Here is a 19913-nt window from a genome sequence, read left to right as displayed (position 1 = left end):
CTCGTAAACCCTAGCCGATCTATGCTGGCTCTACCCAAGAAGCAAAAACGCCAGATTGAAAGTATCGAGCTGTCAGGCTCTCTGAAGAAATGCCAAGTTGAGAATACAGAGAGAGGGGCACAAAAAAAACAAGAGAAAAGTTTGAATGGAGACGAAATACAGAAAAAAAATCGATGTCGGAGGAGGGATCAAGGAAGCGATAGGAGAGAGAAACGTGTGACCTGAAGAGAGGAAGAGGAATGAACAGTGAGAGAGAAGAAAGGTCAGCAGTGTTGAGTTGAGATGGACAGACAGGACAGTCAGATGGAAGCACCCGGGGTTTTCTTGGCTGTCGTCGTGTGGCAGGTCCACAAGTCTAGACTCTCAGAGAAGTGAGGGAATATAGGAGGGGCCCTTTGATTTCCCTCTAGTCTTATCAGGGGGGACGCACCACACATCCGCTCCACTCTGACATGTGCGGTGAGCTCAGCTATTAGCCAATACCTTGAAATAGGCAAAATAATTGTCTCTTACCCAATGGCGGTGCTGGGCTGTTGTACAAAGTTCTCGGAGGCCTTTTTGTGCACTCAACGCTCTTTCTTTCTGTTCAACCTTTAATGAAATTGCCCAGTGAGCCGTGCTCCAACAATAGTTGTCGGGACCATACTGGAAGTCACATTTGCTTTCGCTGAGCTACACACTTGCAGAGGCATTCCAGGTCCCCAATTAGATTTGATTAGGGCACTTTTTGCTCACTGCTCCCCTCGGCGAGAGCGAAAGTGAGTGACCACTGTACCAGACCCTGCCGGGGACAAAGGTCAACCTCATTAGGATGATGCAGACGCGGCGCTGCCACTTTGTGCTCCACAGGACCTCAAACATTGCCTCTGCATTTCTGAAGGTGAAACGTCAAGGTGAAAACTATCTTTGGCAGCTGCAGTAGGCTAGCTTCACTGAGGGCACGTAAGGATAGTAACCCACGATGGGGATGCAGACAATCTTGAAAAGTATACGGTGAAAAACAGGCTTTCACCTCCTCACGAACAGAGTTTTGTCTTTATTCCTCGTGCGGCTTTGTTGAGCGGATATCCCTGAATTGCTGAGTTGACGCAAAAGATAGACTTTAGTGTGTCAGTGCCTTAGGTGTCTGTCAAATCTGCTGACAGGAAACCATGGTAATTTTTCCTCTACGGGCCTTAGTTTACTGTAGAATCAACCATTTCTCCGTACGAAGGCATGTTTCCAAGTTGTTTTCGCTGTCCGGGCCTTTGAAAACCTGTGTCGGAGAGAGGAAGCAACGGATGTGGGTTGAGACAGGGGACAGGACACACGGAAGACACTCACAGCTCTCTATCTCCAGTGTGCAGTTCTGCTCATCCAGTGGATACCTCCTCAGGTCCATCATACAGGCAGCCGTCGTTGTAATCCTGCAGACACACAAGGTTAGTCAGGGTTAGGACCACTAACAGACTATGAGGCCCACAGCGGTGGATCAAGAGGTTCTCAGCATTGATGGTGAGAACCTATGTTTACCCTTTAATTGTGTAAGTGGAGCCATGGTCTCAGTACAGCATAGAGCAGGGGTAACGATCACAATCACAACCAGGAAGTGAAGCACCCATCTCACAGATATGTATTCGATGGAGTGAAGGGCATATGGTTAGCTAATGGCCATGCTTTTCATAGCAGCTTCTGGAGGTTCATGCTAATAAATGGCTTTTATATCCTCTCGTTTTTTGGAGATAAAGTTAATTGCAGGATGCCAATGCTATTGATCCCAGCTGGATCGTAACATATCTCTGGGTAATCTCTGCCTTAATGAGCTTTTATGCCATCCTAGCCTCACATCCAGCGGTGAAAGCATGATATCAGGCTTGGATAGCGCGTAACCTTCAGAGCATAGAGACACTAATCTGATTTCCTATCAAGGGTTGAGGCGACACCTCAAATTTATCTTGGAACTACAATGGTCTTTGTCCTCTCAGTCACCTAGAAAACAGCCTGGTGCCTGGAAATAACAGCCTCACACATACCAAGTCCACTCCCCTGAAATCTCCCCAGTGTGTTAAGGACGTGACTCGTGAATGAGCAGTCTCCTATGGTAGCCCTGCGGTACATGCTACACACCAAGGTGCCGTCTCTGTAATGCAGAACCAACTCGGATCACTCCCCGTGTTCTAGCCTTTATTTCCGGAATAATCCTACCCTATTCCAAGAGGACCCTCCTACACGGTGGATCATAGCATGGGTGTGGGCAACCCGGGAAGGTGGAGTTGAAAGCCCAAGGTATCTACTGTTGATATGCTACAACACTAAATCTATCTGGAGTTCATTATTAGTTAATTATCACTTGTCACTTACTACTGTAGTGTCCTGTTTGGGAAGAGCTACTGATAGCTTGGTCTGAGGACTCCCATTGGTCTCTTACCTCACAAAAACCATGTTCAAAGGACATTTTTAGGGACTTTTTCATACATGACTTTAACTGAAGCCACTTTTGCTGTCAGAAGTGTTATTGTTTTGGAGTTTCTCAAGACGTGACAGGTTTCAAGATGCTTTAAACTCAAGATGCATTCAGAGTGGAATCATTGGCTTTGAATGCAAATCTCAATCATGGCAACACCACTACTGAACAGCACCAGTACACAGTTGGAATGAAAACAACATTTATCATTTATATTCAAAGCAGACACTTGTATCCAAAGCAATGTACAAGTGGGAGATTTGAACCCTCGACCTCTGGATCTGAAGTCAAATGCTCTTCCACTGAGCTATACTGACCCCCTCATATAGACTTGCATGACCTGACCATATATGTATGGCCTCACACAACAATCTATCCACTATGGGCTCATCTGTTAGTAAATCGGTAAGACATACTTGACGTCAAGATTCATACTAGCAGGTGTAAACCTCTGGGTTGCTGTTGTCCATTTCTCATATTCTGACTGACACAGACTCCACTAACAAGACAGATATTTCCCACGATGATAAAAGGGTGAGTGAGAGACGATTTCGGAGTGGTTGGGTTTCAAGTCAAAACTCAATTTTTTATCTCACAAAAGTTCTTAAGAGACAGAATGATTTCAGTGGGAAGAATGCCCGAGGTGAAAATCGGTTGGCATAACTCAAGGAGAACAAAGGCAAAGACTGATGTGAATAACTTGTGAAGTGAGCAATTGAAGATTTGGATATCAGCTCAATGTACCATGTTATCAGTTTTGAAGTCTGTTTAATGACTTTGACAATTACCTCCTAAAACAGTCGTGTAAGGGTATATGTTCTGCTAATGCACTCCATGCTGTATTGGAAAGAATACTCAGTATTATTCAAAGATTAACATATTTTATCATTTACAAATTAGCATACAGTGATTTATCTTACCCTGCAGTGTTCATTAACAAAAGGTCTCAGGATTATGACCACTTGTCAAGCTTACCCACACATAGTACTCAAAATGACAAATGAAATATGAATCATAGCATGTCTGCGATCTATGAAATTGATCTAGCTTTCAACCCCTGCTCATCAACCCAACTTGCAAAGCAAACATGCCATTAAGTGTGGATGTAGCCAAGTCAATTGGACATGAATATTGGTACATCATTAAATCTGTCATCGACAATCAGCATTTTTTTAGTTTATGTAGGAAGACTCGGACAAACCGTCTTGCTCGCCCACCAGAATAATCTGATACAGTAGTAACACATGAAGATACGATCACGATAATGTATCCCATTTTGTGGTTTTGTTCTTGGTTGTCAACAAGCCAGCTATGACAGAATGCCTTATATAAACCGGATGTTGTTGTTGTTTTAGACAGTGCCATGTGGCAGAACACATTGCAGTTTTTAGGACGCCCATCACCAAGGTCATCTCGGTTCACCTGATGAGCACTGCGATCCAAACGGAGAAGCTGATTTCATTTTTTTGTTGATGTCCTTTACTTCTCCAGCATTCATTAGTTCCTGTGGGACCCAAGGGGGACAAAGCACCTTTTAAAGCAAATGAGCTTCCATGTTTACTGGGGCGTAAAGGCCACAGCGGAAGTTTAAAGAGTGCTCAGAGGGCATGGGAGGTTTTAATGTTACGAGCAACCACCTCTGAAAATGTGTAAGGGATGTCTTTTTTTGAACAACAAATACATATTTCACCGGAAACGCAGTCTTTAGAGATCATTAACAAGGTTCACAAAAAAAAAAAAAAAAAAGTCTTCGTCACAGTGAATTGACTTGAGCACTTTATATGTAAATGATTCTGCATGGGTCTCACAGACAGCGGGTGGGCCATGTGGGCGTGGACGTCACGAGTGGATGTGGTCATGTTGTTCGTTAGCCCAAAGTAACAGCAGAAGGCGGTCATGATGCACGATAGAGGCCCACTCGTTTTGGCCCGGTTCCCTGCTTTGAAGCCACATTTGGACCCGCACGTCACCATGGGCCATCGTCTAAGCCCACCTGACGGCAGAGATGAATCCGCGCCAGTGACAGAGGCTCATCTTCAGCTGAATACTTCCCCAGTCGCCATGGAGATAATCAGAGACCCCTCCCCTGACAGCCCACATACCTGTCCTGTATCACTGCATCCCCTACAGCTGTCTCTGGACCTGCAGAACCTGTCCACACCCAACGTCATACACCACACGGTTCCACATACGCCTCACTACTTTGCTGTTCCTGCAACCCTGGCCGGGTAAACGTGAGCACCTGTGTGCACACGCGTGCATTTTTAGAGAGCACTGCTAAAGCACCATCCTTTTGCCTTCACTACAAGTGAGAATACAATCCAGTCAATGTCAACAGAAGCCGTGTATCTAGGCTAGGAATCTGTGTCACCGAGAAGGCCTGAGGGATATCAGGGTACCGGACTAGCAGTAGTTAACTGGGCCACCTTGGTCTGTGGTTCTTTTGACCACAACCCTGATATATGTATCTGTCAAAGCCTAATTTGGGTGGAAGTATTACACAGTCGTGTATCTGAGCGCGTCCTGGATAAACCTGGATGAGTTAATTAGCCTCAAATTATTTATTCATTACCTTCTCATTAAATGTCATTATCAAGCTGGGTCACTGCTTAGACTATAAAGTAACCACACAATATGATCACAAATACATCTCAGAGATATTATGCACTAATAGGGAGAGATAATGGTGAGTTGTTATCAAGACGGCAAACACAAATTATGTTTTTCTCAAAGTGGTTGCAAAGCAGGGAAATGTAGTTACTGTCAAACATTCAAAGTGTGTCAGATTCTCAAGTTTGCAACCAGGTATTTCTATTTGCAATCAGCTTTAAAGACATTAGAAAACTCATTACTGATGCTCTGAGTCAATCTGCAATGTAGATGCCAGGGATAAACTCTAGTTTATGCTCTACATGAGGATATTACACCGCACAAACAACACAATTCGTCAAAAAAGAGTACTTTCCATATGTATCCGGTTTAAACTAATTGCAGTTGAAGAAAGATGAGTGCATGCTGCTTGTACATTTCCTTTAGCAGAAAATGCCTGTTAAATGAACCAAACTCAAAGGGGACATAAACATGCTCGAGTGATTGTGGACGTGCTTTAGGATCTGTAAAAGATTATGTAGGAGCATGAAGTATGTGTATATATATATATATATATATATATATATATATATATATATATATATATATATATATATATATATATATAGACAGTACATATAGTATGTGTGAGAGATTTGCATTAATGCATCCCATATAGAGAGCAGCTCCTGCTCTGCGGAAGTGGGAATCTGATAATCACCATCTACATCCCCGTAAAACAGACACCAGGTCAAATGCAGCTTTCCACCCTCTCCCGTCGTCACACGAAAATCCCTTCCACCCGGGAACATATGGAAACCGAGGTTTTTTTTCCCCTTTTAAAAGCGTGGATTTACCTAAGACGGCTTGACACTTGACTTCGTATCTAGAGCGGTCCTACGGCGCGCGGGGCGGGGAACGAGACGGCACTACTCCTGTCGTGGAGGCGGGACGCCCCTCCTTCAGAGAGACTGGCTTTCCCTTTTGCACCACCGATGGCAGGCTAGCGGTGTTGTGCTGCTTATTATTACACGCTCCAGAAAGTCTGCCCCTAGGAGTGAGCCGGCTCCTTGAGCCCGAGAGGTCGAGATGGATGTGCCTGTTACTTCCTGTGCTCTCCCTGTCTTTGTCAGCAGTAAAGCCACTGATGCATCTGCTGCCAACGTTGTGGCCCCTCTGGTTCTCTCGGGTGTGGGTAACCAAGGATCAAATTGCCGGCCACCTGCCAGCAACTTCCTGATCTTCGTAAAGATGGAGGGGAGTCAATGATGCGAGCTTTTTGAACTCCCTCTTTGACAGCGATTGCATGTGGGCACAGTGTTGTAACTGAGGTGAGACCGTTTTTTGACAGGGGGCTGTAGAGTATACCGTATTTACAAGCAAATACTACCATGACATATTTACAAGGAACTGCATGGGTGAACCTCTTTCCCCCAACATACCGTGTGTTCTTCTGCGAGCACATGAGCGGTGTGTGAGTGTACATACCTTTCCAGCTAAAGCAATCCAAGCCGATGCGAACCTCTGAAACACAGTAGCCCTCAATCATTCAGCTTCTTTGCACAGGCGATGCCAACTCCATATGGTCACCCCACCACCAGTGACCTCGAGAATCTGGCGAGCCGCATGGGACCCTGGCACCGGCTCACTGAGCGTAGTAGGTTACGTTAGGACCAAGAACACATCCAGACCTCCCAGACTAACAGGGAGAGAGCCAGAGGCCCAGAGGGGAAAGATAATCCATCCACGCTTCCTGTCGATGCTTGCGTTGCCTTGTCTCGACTGGTTTGTCTGGTTTGAACGAGACCTCAGCTCCTCTGTCAGCTGGAATTGAACGCGGCGCCTTGCTCCTTATTGGTAACGTGCTCACTTAGCTTTACTATCCCTCGATGGACATAAATGTTGGCAGTCTTTCGCTCATAATTTCCCACATGTTAGCCAACAAAAGCAGACATGCCAACCTGCAGAGATTAATTTCCGGGAGGTGCAATTGGTACGCATGATACCCCCCCCCCCCCCCCCGGAACGCAATCAGGACGCGCAGTATACATCTGTCTGTACCAGAAATGACCATTGGACAGTCTCTCGCTAGCTGTAAAAACTCAATCCCAGATTTCCGGGAGATTGTATAGTATTTGCGGGCGTCCGGGAGCCGCTATTGAACTTCCGGGAGACTTGGGATGTCTGCAAAAGATAATGCCAAAACAGCCCCAACAGGCTGGCAAAATGTTCTGTATGAGAGTCAATCATCTTTTTTCAATTCAAGAAACAAACTTACGTTCTCTTTTATGGCTGACCAAGGGTGGATCTACAAGCATATCTGACAGCTAAATAGCAAACAATCTGTCTGGCCATGTTTAATATCCATCATTTTTTGGGGGCGCACTCCAGCTGAAGCCTATCAGTAATGAGAAACACAGAATCCAATAAAGCGATCCACTGAGGGGAGTCGATGGTCGTGTCTCCCCGATTAACGTACTGCGTATTCTGGTGAGGTGAAAGATGGCTGGATTGAACTCTGCCCATCACAGGTGATCTCTATCTGACTGGGCGTCAACACAGCTAAGCTGGGGGAGATTCTCTGATCTACTTGTGCTACGTGATGATAAACATAGCCACAGATGATTAAAATCCGATTGACTCCAAAGTACTAAGCAGCATTGCATCTAATGTGTGCCTAATAGGGCACTTTTCAGAAGAATATGCATTTTTTTTTGTGGCCATTTTAATGAAACACAATTCAGGCCTAAGGGGCCCAATTCTCTTTGCTACTTTGTTTGCCCTAGAAACTTGCCATTGGCAGCCTTTATGAAGTGGCTCACCCCACTGTTCGATGTGTAATAACTATCTCTAAAATGAACTGGCGGCATCCCAAGGCCTTACCCTTATTTATCCAAAGGGAACGGTACCATTAAGGTAGTAGCACATCTGTAGTTGGGGGGGAGAAAGACAGGGAGGAATGTAAGGCTGTGAAGACCAGGATTTCCCTTCTCCTCTTCTCCCCCATTCCTGGTTCCATCCTCCATTTTCCTGTCTGATTATAACTGCACAGTTCAATGAAAGATGTAGAGATAATTTTGGACTCAGGCAAGCTAATGAAGTTAAGCTATCTACCGTTGGCAATAACGTGGCTTCTTTGGTTGACACATTTAGTAATCAATGAATCATTCCATGAAACAATCAGCTAATTGCTTCTGTCTGTTGGAGCGGAAAGGGGGGGGGGGGTTACGTAATGGGGAGTGCAAAACACCCCGCCAACTAACCAAGAGCTAACCTATAGTGTAATCCATGTGAGGAAGGGGAGGGGAGGGGGGGGGGGTGAGGTTTATGGCGAGGGTTGAGGAAGCTGGAGAGAGATCTTGCTGAAGTAACAATTGACCCTCTGGGTCCTGTTATCTCTGTATCACTTTTCTCTCTCTTTCTTTTCCCTCTCTCTCATTTTCTCTCTGCGGACTGTGTTTACATCTGGCAACAGCTGGTCAGCTTATTTGATAGGCTGCACACAATGTTGTCTTCTTCATACACAGGAGTGTTTTCATTACCTTGTTTACCATTGAGATACCATGATGTTCATCATGTTTGGATGATTTTCGAATAAAGCTGGTTTCATGAGTCAACTTTGTACATTCATTTGGGCATGAAGTCACAATAGAGCTTACAGGAAATTGAGAAAAATGCCAACCCACAGCTAACTTTGAAATTGAGCACTTGTTGAAAGTTATTGCACCCAGAACCAAATCCCAACCACACTTCTTAGTTTTGTGCAGACAGATGTCGTTGTCTCAAGAAACCTGTGATTCATTAAAGTGAATTTGGAAAGAGTATAACAGCCATCTGTTCACTGTTGGCTTGCTGGATAAAGACTGGAAGATGGATGAGTACACTAACCAGCGGACATTACATTTATTCACTGTAGGGTAGCATAGCTCATCTTCTGACAGGGTATTTGAATGAGGCTGCTTGATACATCAAACATGTGTTCTGGAGTGCTGTAGCTAGGATTCACGATACGTTATCTGGTCTTCCCCATATGCTTTGCTATATAATGTCATGCTATTTAGAGGTACTGTATGGTATGTTGCCCCATGGGAAGTGTTTACAGTAAAGGGTGACTTGAGCCTTTACCTCAGACCGTAGAGGACAGTGCCATCTGGGTGCAGTCGGATCATTCTGTTTTTGACCGTGACTCCGTGGACAAATGACTTCTTGTCGTTTAGGAAGTAGGTGTCGGGAACCCACAGCTGGTCAGCCACCCGGTTATCTAGGGTCAGGTTGAGGGGAATCTCCGAGTAGGATAATCGCTTGTCTCGCCAAGCTTGCTGGAAGTACATTGTCAATGTATAGTCCTGGAAAGAAAGAAAAAAAGAGAGAGCGAGAGAGAGAGAGAGAGAGGGGGGGGGGAGGGAGGGAGATAAATGTGTTACTGGGCTCATAGATAGCCTTGTCATGAGGACAATTTCATGAAACACTTCCCTGCTACCTTTCAGACTATCAATATTAGATGTCGTTCCTTCAAAAGTGGAGGGATTCCATCAAGTAAACGTGTTTCCAGAGTGGCGACGGTGGAGAAGGCAAGAGAGGCAGTAGCAAAATGTGAGTTTTTCTCGCATTTGATATCAAAAGAGAGATCCCCCCCTCCTTAATACTCCGTCCTTATTTATTTCACTATGCAAACTTTTCATTTCAATAGTATTGTGTTGTCTGGCTGAGCCAGTGAATGTCATCGAGTTATGTGATTGTGTGACTAATGAAAAATAAATCTGTGTTTTTTGCTTTTCCCAACAACAACTTTTCCCTAGCGTCACAATTCCTTGGCACTGTAAATTCACATCAGATCAAGTCTATCATCAGCGTCTGAGCCCTGGAACTACAGCAGTGTTTATCCAGTCAGCACTCACAAACAGCGCTTTGGCTGAAACTGGGTTTGTCCATTGTGGGAATTACAGAATTTGAATCAATGAAACACAAATGAATAGCCGGCCTAGCCAATAAAACAACCACTGGGTAAAAGTTGCTGTCTCGTCGCAGCTCAGACCTTGCTGGTGCATTGTGGGGAACGGTGTGTTTGTTAGACTCAACTTGCAACGGTCGTCCAAAAAGTGGTGTGGTGGGGTTGTTTAAGTGCACTGAAACAATGTCACGCAGTGTGCTAATTGTGAGTTTGCTGTAGATCAGATGATCTGATAGATCATCGTAGCTGTTAGTGTTCTGGGTGCTGTCCTGAGGGGAAGCCAGGGCGGTGCTGTGTTCTGGGTGCTGTCCTGAGGGTAAGCGAGGGCGGTGATGTGTTCTGGGTGCTGTCATGAGGGGAAGCGAGGGTGGTGATGTGTTCTGGGTGCTGTCCTGAGGGGAAGCGAGGGCGGTGCTGTGTTCTGGGTGCTGTCCTGAGGGGAAGCCAGGGCGGTGCTGTGTTCTGGGTGCTGTCCTGAGGGTAAGCGAGGGTGGTGCTGTGTTCTGGGTGCTGTCCTGAGGGGAAGCGAGGGCGGTGATGTGTTCTGGGTGCTGTCCTGAGGGGAAGCGAGGGCGGTGCTGTGTTCTGGGTGCAGTCTTGAGGGGAAGCCAGGGCGGTGCTGTGTTCTGGGTGCTGTCATGAGGGGAAGCAAGGGCGGTGCTGTGTTCTGGGTGCTGTCCTGAGGGGAAGCGAGGGCGGTGCTGTGTTCTGGGTGCTGTCCTGAGGGGAAGCGAGGGCGGTGATGTGTTCTGGCCCTGCCTCGGTTGCGTTCTCGTGTGGCTCCGCCACCCTTTCCCTTGCGATCCATCCCCGTGGAGCATTACATAACGACTGGCGTGGTCCTCGCCAACAATGGCCCTGTCGACCCATCAATACACACTGTGATCTAACCTAAACAGGATTTTCTGTGATGTATTAAACATCAGGGCACATTTCTTTCTCTCTCTCTCTCTCTCTCTCTCTCTCTCTCTCTCTCTCTCTCTCTCTCCTTCTCTCTCTCCTTCTCTCCTTCTCTCTCTATCTCTCTCTCGCGCGCTCTTTTTCCTCGTCTCAAAGACTGGAAATCGTGCAGGCGATCCTGAGCCTGCCCCGACTGACGCTCTGATCAAACTCTTGATATGAATCTAGACAGGCGTGTGCACGCAGTCAAACAATTGGAGACGCACTGCCCTCGGCGGTCAGTGTCGAAGCTGCCTTCAGCCTTGAATCTGCATGTGCTCCGCCACAGTACTCAAGTCAGTGGAAAACGTGAACTGAGATCATAAAGAAGCGGATGTCAACAGCGTTTGTTGATCTTCTAACTAACTGACTGTGTCAGTGTGTGTGTGTGTGTGTGTGTGTGTGTAAAGTTCCCTAGGGATTAACGTGAACAACATCTGTTTTAACCTGGCAAAAGAACACTGACATTTGTATATTAACAGTATGTAAGTCCCTCAATGCCAAACTGTAGAGCAATCCAGAATCATTTGACAGTGGCTGTAGTTGTTAGTGCTTGTGTCACAAATGATCCCAGTCTTCAGCCACCCCCCGCCCCCACCCCCTCCATCACTCCCCCATTCCACGCTTCACACCAAGGTCCTTTTCTTTAGACTGCAAAACCTCATTAGGAGCGCCCGTAAAGTTTTGGTCATCCCAAACATCTTTTGTTGGAGTCATGTGTCCATCTGGTGTGTATGTGTGTGTGTGTGGGTGTGTGTGTGTGTGTGGGGGGGGGTTACATGATAAGCACAATCAAATGGAACAACTCCTGTGGCCAATTTACAACTGATCCAGTAAAACATGGAACTCCTTTAAGGCGTGCCACCCTGCTCTCTCTCTCTCTCTCTCTCTCTCTCTCTCTCTCTCTCTCTCTCTCTCTCTCTCTCTCTCTCTCTCTCTCTCTCTCTCTCTCTCTCTCTCTCTCTCTCGGTCTCTCTCTGTCTCTCTGTCTCTTTCTGTCTCTGTCTCTCTCTCTCTCTCTCTCTCTCTCTCTCTCTCTCTCTCTCTCTCTCTCTCTGTCTCTTTCTGTCTCTCTCTCCAACAGTGGGAGGAAGACTGTGAATCACAGGGCTAGCTCTGCCAGCCTCTGTCATGAGTGGAGGAGGCTGTCATAACACCAGTGATAATGAGCACCAGTTAGTAATCACTACTTTAAAGAAGAGAAGAAAAAGAGAAAGAAAAAAAAGATGACTAGTATGTATGAACACTGGGCTGCCAAGGGAGCACAATCCAGAGTAATTATCCTTCGTCTCTGCTTGGGCTGCCGGTGAGATTCTCCTGATGTCCGCGTGCAATAGTTCGGTCTCTCCCAAAGGTTTTTCTTCAACTGTGACACCGTAGAAAAAGTTTCGATATGTGGGTTGTTTTTAACAGAGGTATATCAGCATGGCCAGACAATATTTTAGACTTTGAATCAATGTGTTTTGAATCTATGATGTGATTGTTGGGGTCTATAGACAGTTCCCACTGCTTTTCCAACCATGACATGTAGTTTTGGCTGGATGTCCACTACATTGTTCTGGTTGTGAGAAGCACAGCTTGAGCCAACCCAAAGAGGAGGACCCGAAATACATTGTTTGCCTCAAAATAGAGGGCATGTGTTCATTATTTATGTGGCTCCACTCATTCCAGCAATTCACCCAGGCTAAGGATGCAGGTGAAATAGTGACGTTTGGGTTTCCTCTGTACGTCCTTTCTATTTAATGTGATCTCGGACATCATCGAGTCCTTCTTTCAGTCTCAGCTTGCCAATACGGTTTCATAAAAACAGCCTCAGAGTTAAGCTTGAAGTCAAAAAGGCCTCATTCCTGTCCGCTTCCAGGTAAAAGCTTCATGTCAAGTCTGCACAAGTAGAACAAGTGTTGACCGCAGCTTGAGAGCTTTTCAGTCAAGGCAGGAAGCATGGACAAAATACCCAGGGTTAAGTGCTCCTACAGGATAATTACATGTACTTGTGTGTGGGAGTGGGGGGGAGGGGCGCTGGGCGGGGGTGGTCAAGACTTCATTTGTATATATATATTTAACTAAATGAAAAAAAAGATAAAAGAGTGGCCTTGGCGCGATGGAGCTATAGATTCTTCCGCAAACTAGCTCGTTTTGTTCTGAGAAGGTTCCGGAACACTCGGGGGAACTGCAGAGGATCCGGCATGGACACCTTTTCTGTTTGAAGTGACTGCCCGTGTTAGACCACTAGCCTCAATAAGCAGTGAAGCAGGACTCCGGGGGCCTCTCGGGTCTGAAGGAGGAGGCCAGCCAGCGGAGAAGCAAACCGGTGGGAGTCTTGGAGGGGGAGGGTTGTAGAGTGTCTCTGCGAGAGCGACCACGTAAGGGTTTTCCTCCCTCTCCCTCTCCACCCCGTCCCCGTACCCTTGAAGTGATCCCCTTCTCTCTCCATGTCAGGGCAGCCGTGTCGTGCTTGTTGGGAGGGGATGAAGAAAAACGAAAAAGGCACTGGAGAAAGCTCAGCGGAGCGGTGATGCAAATTGCTGTTATTCTCACCACTCTCGACTCATTCGGCCCGGCCTCCCCCTCCCCCCCCCCCGCTTCCTCCTTCCCCCGTCCTCCTCCCTTTCTCTCTGCCCCACCCTCAGCCCCCGCTTCCTCCTTCCCCCGTCCTCCTCCCTTTCTCTCTGCCCCACCCTCAGCCCCCGCGATTGTACTTTCACTCCTTCGCCTTTCACCTCTTCTCTCATGCGCTCCCTTTTCTAACCTCTCATGTCCTCATCTCTCCCGACTAGCAATCACACTCTCTGTCCCTCAGTCTTTGCTTTCCCTCCTTCCCTCCCTCACTCTTTCCCTCCCTCCCTCTCCCTCTCTCTCCATCTCTGTCCCCTCGTCTGAGAAGACGCTCTTGTGACTCCGCGTGCTCTGGTAGAAAGAAAGAAAAAGGGAAGCGAGAAAACAGTTCCAGAACATTTTCCCACCAAGTGTAAACCCATCAAATCATTACTGAAAAATGGATACAGTCATATAACATAGCAGGTGCTGAATTATATTCAGGGGATTTAGATAGCTTGCAGTCAACGAGCTGGTAAAAAAAAGATGAGCTTTAAAGTGCGAGCGTGAGTCAGTGTGTGCGTGTGTGTGTGTGTGTGTGTGTGTGCGTGCGTGTGTGTGTGTGTGCGTGTGTGTGTGTAAGGAGGAGGGGTGGTGAAATTGATATAGTAATTCTATGAAAAGGATTTCTGTAGCATGTTGACCTTGACGAGAGGACTAAGGCAGTTTATCACACACGCACACACACACAAACACGCACGCACACACACACACACACACACACTCACACACTCACACATAGGAATGGTATTAGTGACAAGAAGGCGATTTCTCTATAAAACCATATGGCCATACAGCGTTTTAAACAAGCCTGTCCCCCCCCCCCCCCCCCCTTCTACTCACAGTTCCCCATTCCCTTCTGTGACACAGCTATGAAGTAGCGAAACGCTAAGTGTCCTAATAATAGACATGAGATTTACACATACATGCATGCGTACATTTACAGTGTACAGACACACACTGACGCGCAGCCACATTCCCCTCGAGCTCTGCGTACCGTCTTTCAACAGATTGTTTAACAGGCCGTCCACACTGCGACGGAATGCCATATGTTACCTCGGTGCTCTGAAAATACCCGTTTAAAACTTGTCTTCCAAGTAGAAAGAGGGCTAACTCATGGCAACATACTGCGTGGAGGCGGCATAGCAACAAGGCGTGTTTCAGAGGCGTGTTTTATATCTGTGTCACGATCACGTCCGTGCCCCCATAGTCCACCGAGAGTGTAGTCCACCGAGAGTGTGGATGAGGCAACAAAAGGCCGCACTCTGGTTGGATGATCCCGTGGTGGACCTCATCCCTCATCCCAGAGGACTGCTCCAATGGAGGTCGTCATCCCTTTGTCTTCAGTAGACGGGCGCCTCAGTGATGGCACGCGGGAGAGATGAACTGATTCAAGGACTCCTTTTGCATTCTCTCTCTCTCTCTCTCTCTCTCTCTCTCTCTCTCTCTCTCTCTCTCTCTCTCTCTCTCTCTCTCTCTCTCTCTCTCTCTCTCTCGGTCTCTCTCTCGCTCTATCTGCTCTTACTCCTTAATCATTTAGCTTGGCCGGGACACAACTTCCTTTCAGGGCTGCTGAAGGTGAATCAAATTTAGGCCGGCCTTTCAGTGATCTCCCTCAGCAGACGGCCAGGCCTGGCCTGTTGGCAGTAGGCGAGTCAGTTAACTGACTACATGCAATTTATTAGTTATGATTGCTGCATCTGCAGGCCCTGTTTCTGTCCCCTGAGTGATGCGGAGTTGAGTAGCAATTCAGCGGGCCGGGGATGCAGGGATGTGTGTGTGTGTGGGGGGGTGAGATTATCAGACTGCTTTTGAGTCCAAGGGGAGGGGAGGAAGTAGATGGAAGGTTCAACCTCATCTGTCACTCAAGGACTTCGGAATGGGCGGGCGGCCGGAGAGATCCACGTTCTAAGACCCTCCTCCTCCGTGTCACATTTGATCCCACTTTGCTGGATGTTTTCTTACTGCTTTTTGCGCGTGTGTGGATGTGTACTTCTGCATGTGTGCGTGTGTCCAAATCAAGCATGACTATGTGCGGGGGGGGGGGAAGTGGGGTGTGTGTGTGTGTGGGGGGGGGGTGTTGCATGTTGGGGGGGGGGGGTATATTTGCCGACTATGGGCCTCGCCGTCGTCTCCAGAGCTTCCAAAGCTGCAGACAGCTGTCCTCTGACACCTACACACACACACACACACACAGTGCACACACAACCACACACCAGTGCCACACACAAGCGTTGGGAGCCAGCCTCATGCATTATGGAAGACCAAGGAACCGGCTGATTCCCATTCCAGCAGCGCAGCAGAGACACTGGCACATCTACACATTGTCAACAGTGAGAGCGTGTGATACACGGACACATCTATAGGACCCATGTCAAGTTCGTAACCGTTGATATCGGAGCGAGTCATCGGGAGGTGTGGCAACCCAAAAAAGAAAAGAAGAAAAAGAAAGAGCGAAAGAGTTCCTCGTCGCGTCTCTGACCTCTAGGTGGATCATCCACACGAGAGGGCTTTGCACACATCCTTGAAGAAGGACACCCTCGAAGAAGCAATATCTCCTCTCAGTCAGTGTGACCTACAAGAGATGCAGGGGGTTGCGAGAGGGACAGGGGGGTAGTTTCACCAATGACAGCAGAGGAGAACCAAGGAGCGAGGTCGTTCTGGAGAGAGATTCCATCTATCCTTCTAAATCCGTTTCAGGCATCCACTGGGGAATTGGAAACACTCTGAATCTAAAAATTGTAACCAGAGAAACGGCCCCTGCTATAATCTGTCAAGAGAACATGACATGTTTGTGCTTCACAAAGTTGGCATTGATACTTTCTTCAGTTCAGGGTCAAAGGTAACATTGTCAGAGGTCGAGCTGGTTCAGCGAGATCATCCTCTTATCCCAAACATTTTGTAATTGAACATGATGACACATTTCTGGTAGATAAGCTTCTCTTGGGGCGGTACTCCAACTTGGAGACAAGCTGCACGCGATGACACAGAGATCAGGGGACCACTCTTGAGTTGAAGTACTTTGAGTTCCGAGTGGCACCTAAAAATAAACCACGCGTGCCATTTTGCCATGCCAAAAAAACTCAATCTGAGACTAAGATAATTGACTGCAGCCCCTCTCCAAAAATCCAGGGCCCTAGCTGTATTCATTTAAGTGAGATAAAGCCCTGTTGTTTCCAGACTTCATTTCCCAAACCCACTGCATTCAATCGAGGATATTTACAAGCGGGGGATATTTGGAAATGTGGCAGAGAAAGAAAAATCCCTTTGCACAACCCACACCCTACTGGGTATGCAGGGGTGGCTGATGTGAGCTTTGGGAGGCTCTGTCACGCACGCCCCCCGCCCCCCCCCCCCCCCTCCCACCCTCCACATGAAAGACTAATCCCCTCCAATCGCTGTGTCATTCTCGGGAGTTGGCCTCCCTCCAATCTGCCCTCCATTGCTCCACAGGAGATCCACAGGATAGGAAGGTTAGCTGGCGTTCCTCTCACCGATAACTAAATATGGCAAGAGGAGTGAAAGAGAAAGGGGAACAATCGACGAGGTAGGAAGGGCGCCAAGTTTCTTCTTGGGGAAATGGAGTCTTTCGAGTGAAAAACCACTCCTCTCCTGCTGGTTACATGCTCTAGCATGGCTTCTTTTTTGTTGTTGACACCTTAAAGCTAATAGAATAATGGATGTAGCAAAACAAAGAGATGGTGGAGATGTTTTGCCCGTGGCGATTGCAGCATGCCTGTATGTTCTCGTCCTCCCCACACATCTCTCTTTATGGAGGTGCAGAGCATTGCCAATTACCGGCCCCGATGGCTCGACGAGATGCGACGGCAGACGGATGAAAGTCCACCTCGAGTCAACGTGTGCTCAGCCACTCTCGCTCCAGCCTCCGTCGGCTCACACTGTGGCTGGGTGCCATGATAACACCTTGGAAGGGCTCCCACTGTGAATCTCTCCAGTCTCAACTCGCCACCTTGATTAAAAGACTAAAAATAGAGCGGGTATAACGAGCACTCTCTCCACCTTCCAAGGTGAGGATATAACAAAGACCGAAAAAAAAGGAAAAAAGAAAGTTCTGTGTCTGTAAACTGATGAACTGATGAAGATACGCCCGCTCGTTTCCAGTAAAACGTTGATCCATCACTGACTCCCTTTTGGGTAACAAGTATATTATTGTTCGGCTACCTAGCCGACAGACAGAGAGAGAGAGAGAGAGAGAGAGAGAGAGAGAGAGAGAGAGAGAGAGAGAGAGAGAGAGAGAGAGAGAGAGAGAGAGAGAGAGAGAGAGAGAGAGAGAGAGAGAGAGAGAGAGAGAGAGAGAGAGAGAGAGAGAGAGAGAGAGAGAGAGAGAGAGAGAGAGAGAGAGAGAGAAAGGGCTTGCTGTGTGGAACCTCAGCTGGATGTGCCCTGATGATAAAGCATGGTGGCTGTGGTGGTGGTGGTGGTGGCTGTGGTGGTGGTGGTGGTGGCTATGGTGGCTATGGTAGTGGTGGTGGCTGTGGTGCTGGTGGTGGCTGTGGTGGTGGTGGTGCTGGTGGTGGCTGTGGTGCTGGTGGTGGTGCTGGTGGTGGTGGTGCTGGTGGTGGCTGTGGTGGTGGTGGTGCTGGTGGTGGCTGTGGTGCTGGTGGTGGTGCTGGTGGTGGTGGTGCTGGTGGTGGCTGTGGTGGTGGTGGTGGCTGTGGTGGTGGTGGTGGCTGTGGTGGTGGTGGTGGTGGTGGTGGTGTTGGGGAGGGACAGTATTAAAACAAACAGACCATCCAGGCCGAGCACTCCCCTGCAGCCGAGGTAACGGCGGCTGGCGGCGATTAACCCACTTTCATTTGTCACTCCACCTAATCCAAACGGCAGCAAGCCGGGGGCCGCGGACCATTATCGAACGCCGCGAGAGGACAGGTGGGCAGATTATCGCCGGCGCGACGAGCGAACGGCACGCAGACAATATGTTGTCAATTCCCAACGCTTGCCCTGTCGACAAGCAAACAACATGCGGCTGCCTAATGCTCAGCCCTGCAGCTGCAGAGAGGCTTGATGGCTGTACATTCACCTCATCGTTCACTGTCAGGCACAACACTGAACCAGTCTCTAACTAGTGTACTGTCTAATACCGAAGGGGGAATTGATTACATGCCTGCCTTCCCTTGACATTTGGAGCCCCAGCCCTAATTTCATGATAAGCTATCCCCGCATCGTTAATAATGATGTATGCAGTATATCATTAGATACACAGTGTGTCTGTGAGCAAGTGTGCGCTGAATGACAAACATCTATATGCGTGTCATTTCCTTTGGATGAGTGTGAATATAAGTATAGCTGTCCTCCCATTCTGTTTCATGCATCCTTCCAAACCCAGCCTCCTTGCTTTGTCGTATTATATATGGCCCGAGCTGTCCATCTTTACAATCCCACACATTAAACACTGCACAGAATACTTTGGTCACATTATGCCTCCATTTTGTACCTTAGAGATAAATGTCCATTTGAAATACAAATCTTAATATATTCATGATTTAAATATAACAATTTGAAAGGACAGAATCCTGAATGAAAGACCAGCGCTGAGTTTCAGCTGGTCGATTCTTCCCCCAGCTGTACAGCCTGAGTGTCTTCAGATGTCCCTGATAAAAGACCTCTCCATACTCCAGCATGAGGAAAACAGGATGAGAGAGAGCGACAGAGTGTGTGTGTGTGTGGGAGAGAGAGAGATAAAGAGAGAGACAGAGAGAGAGAGAGAGAGAGAGAGAGAGAGAGAGAGAGAGAGAGAGAGAGAGAGAGAGAGAGAGAGAGAGAGAGAGAGTGAGACAGAGATACAGAGCGAGAGAGAGATGTCAGGAGAGGGGCTAACTACAGTAAGTGACTGAGCAACACAACAGATTGCGGTCTTGGAACACGTCTACTGTAAGTGTACAGCCGGTCTACCTCCCCACCTTGCTGCCCCAGCACAGATTGTCTGAAGGTGTATCAAGCCAAAACCCCTCTTGTCAAACTTCACCGTTTTCACTGAAACTCAAGATTTTCCGGGCACAGTTTTGCAAACAACCTTCAAAGAGCGCGGTGCGAGGGGAGTCACTTGTCAAGATGGTGGCGCGACGATTCCCCAGCGAAACAGTCTCGCTCATCATGCGTTTGCCATTGGCACGAGTCCTTCAGCCTCCTCCACGCATGGTTCCAGGGGAATTTGAGGCAGTGAGGGGGAGAGGCAGGTGGCATTAGGGTGCCATGCGCTTAATGAAGACTTGAATTTACAGTGAACGTGATGGTCTCTGCGCCCAATGAGCCATGGCCTTCCTTGTGCTGAGAGAACAAGTGGGTGCCTCCAACCATTCGAAGTCAACTTGGTAATTACAGGCTTGTTGAGGCCTCCAGAATGAACCGATGCCAATGGTGCTAAAGACATGAGTG

The 19913-nt window shown here is 47.8% G+C and overlaps 1 protein-coding gene across 5 annotated transcripts in view; it reads right to left on the bottom strand.

Moving 5' to 3' along the window:
* Positions 1-19913, bottom strand: part of gabrb2b (gamma-aminobutyric acid type A receptor subunit beta2b) — a 40089-nt gene that overhangs the window by 11621 nt on the left and 8555 nt on the right. For all 5 annotated transcript variants that reach the window (XM_084697995.1, XM_084697996.1, XM_084697994.1 and 2 more), the window contains exons 4-5: positions 9158-9378; positions 1324-1406 (exon numbers count right to left, since the gene is read on the bottom strand). In XM_084697995.1, coding sequence (XP_084554121.1) covers positions 1324-1406; positions 9158-9378 — 304 coding nt within the window. The remainder of the gene's footprint in view (positions 1-1323; positions 1407-9157; positions 9379-19913) is intronic.

This window comes from Hypomesus nipponensis, chromosome 5, assembly GCF_054491055.1.
Source record: "Hypomesus nipponensis isolate SF chromosome 5, ASM5449105v1, whole genome shotgun sequence".
Lineage (NCBI taxonomy): Eukaryota > Metazoa > Chordata > Actinopteri > Osmeriformes > Osmeridae > Hypomesus > Hypomesus nipponensis.
This window is presented reverse-complemented; position numbering and strand designations above follow the sequence as displayed.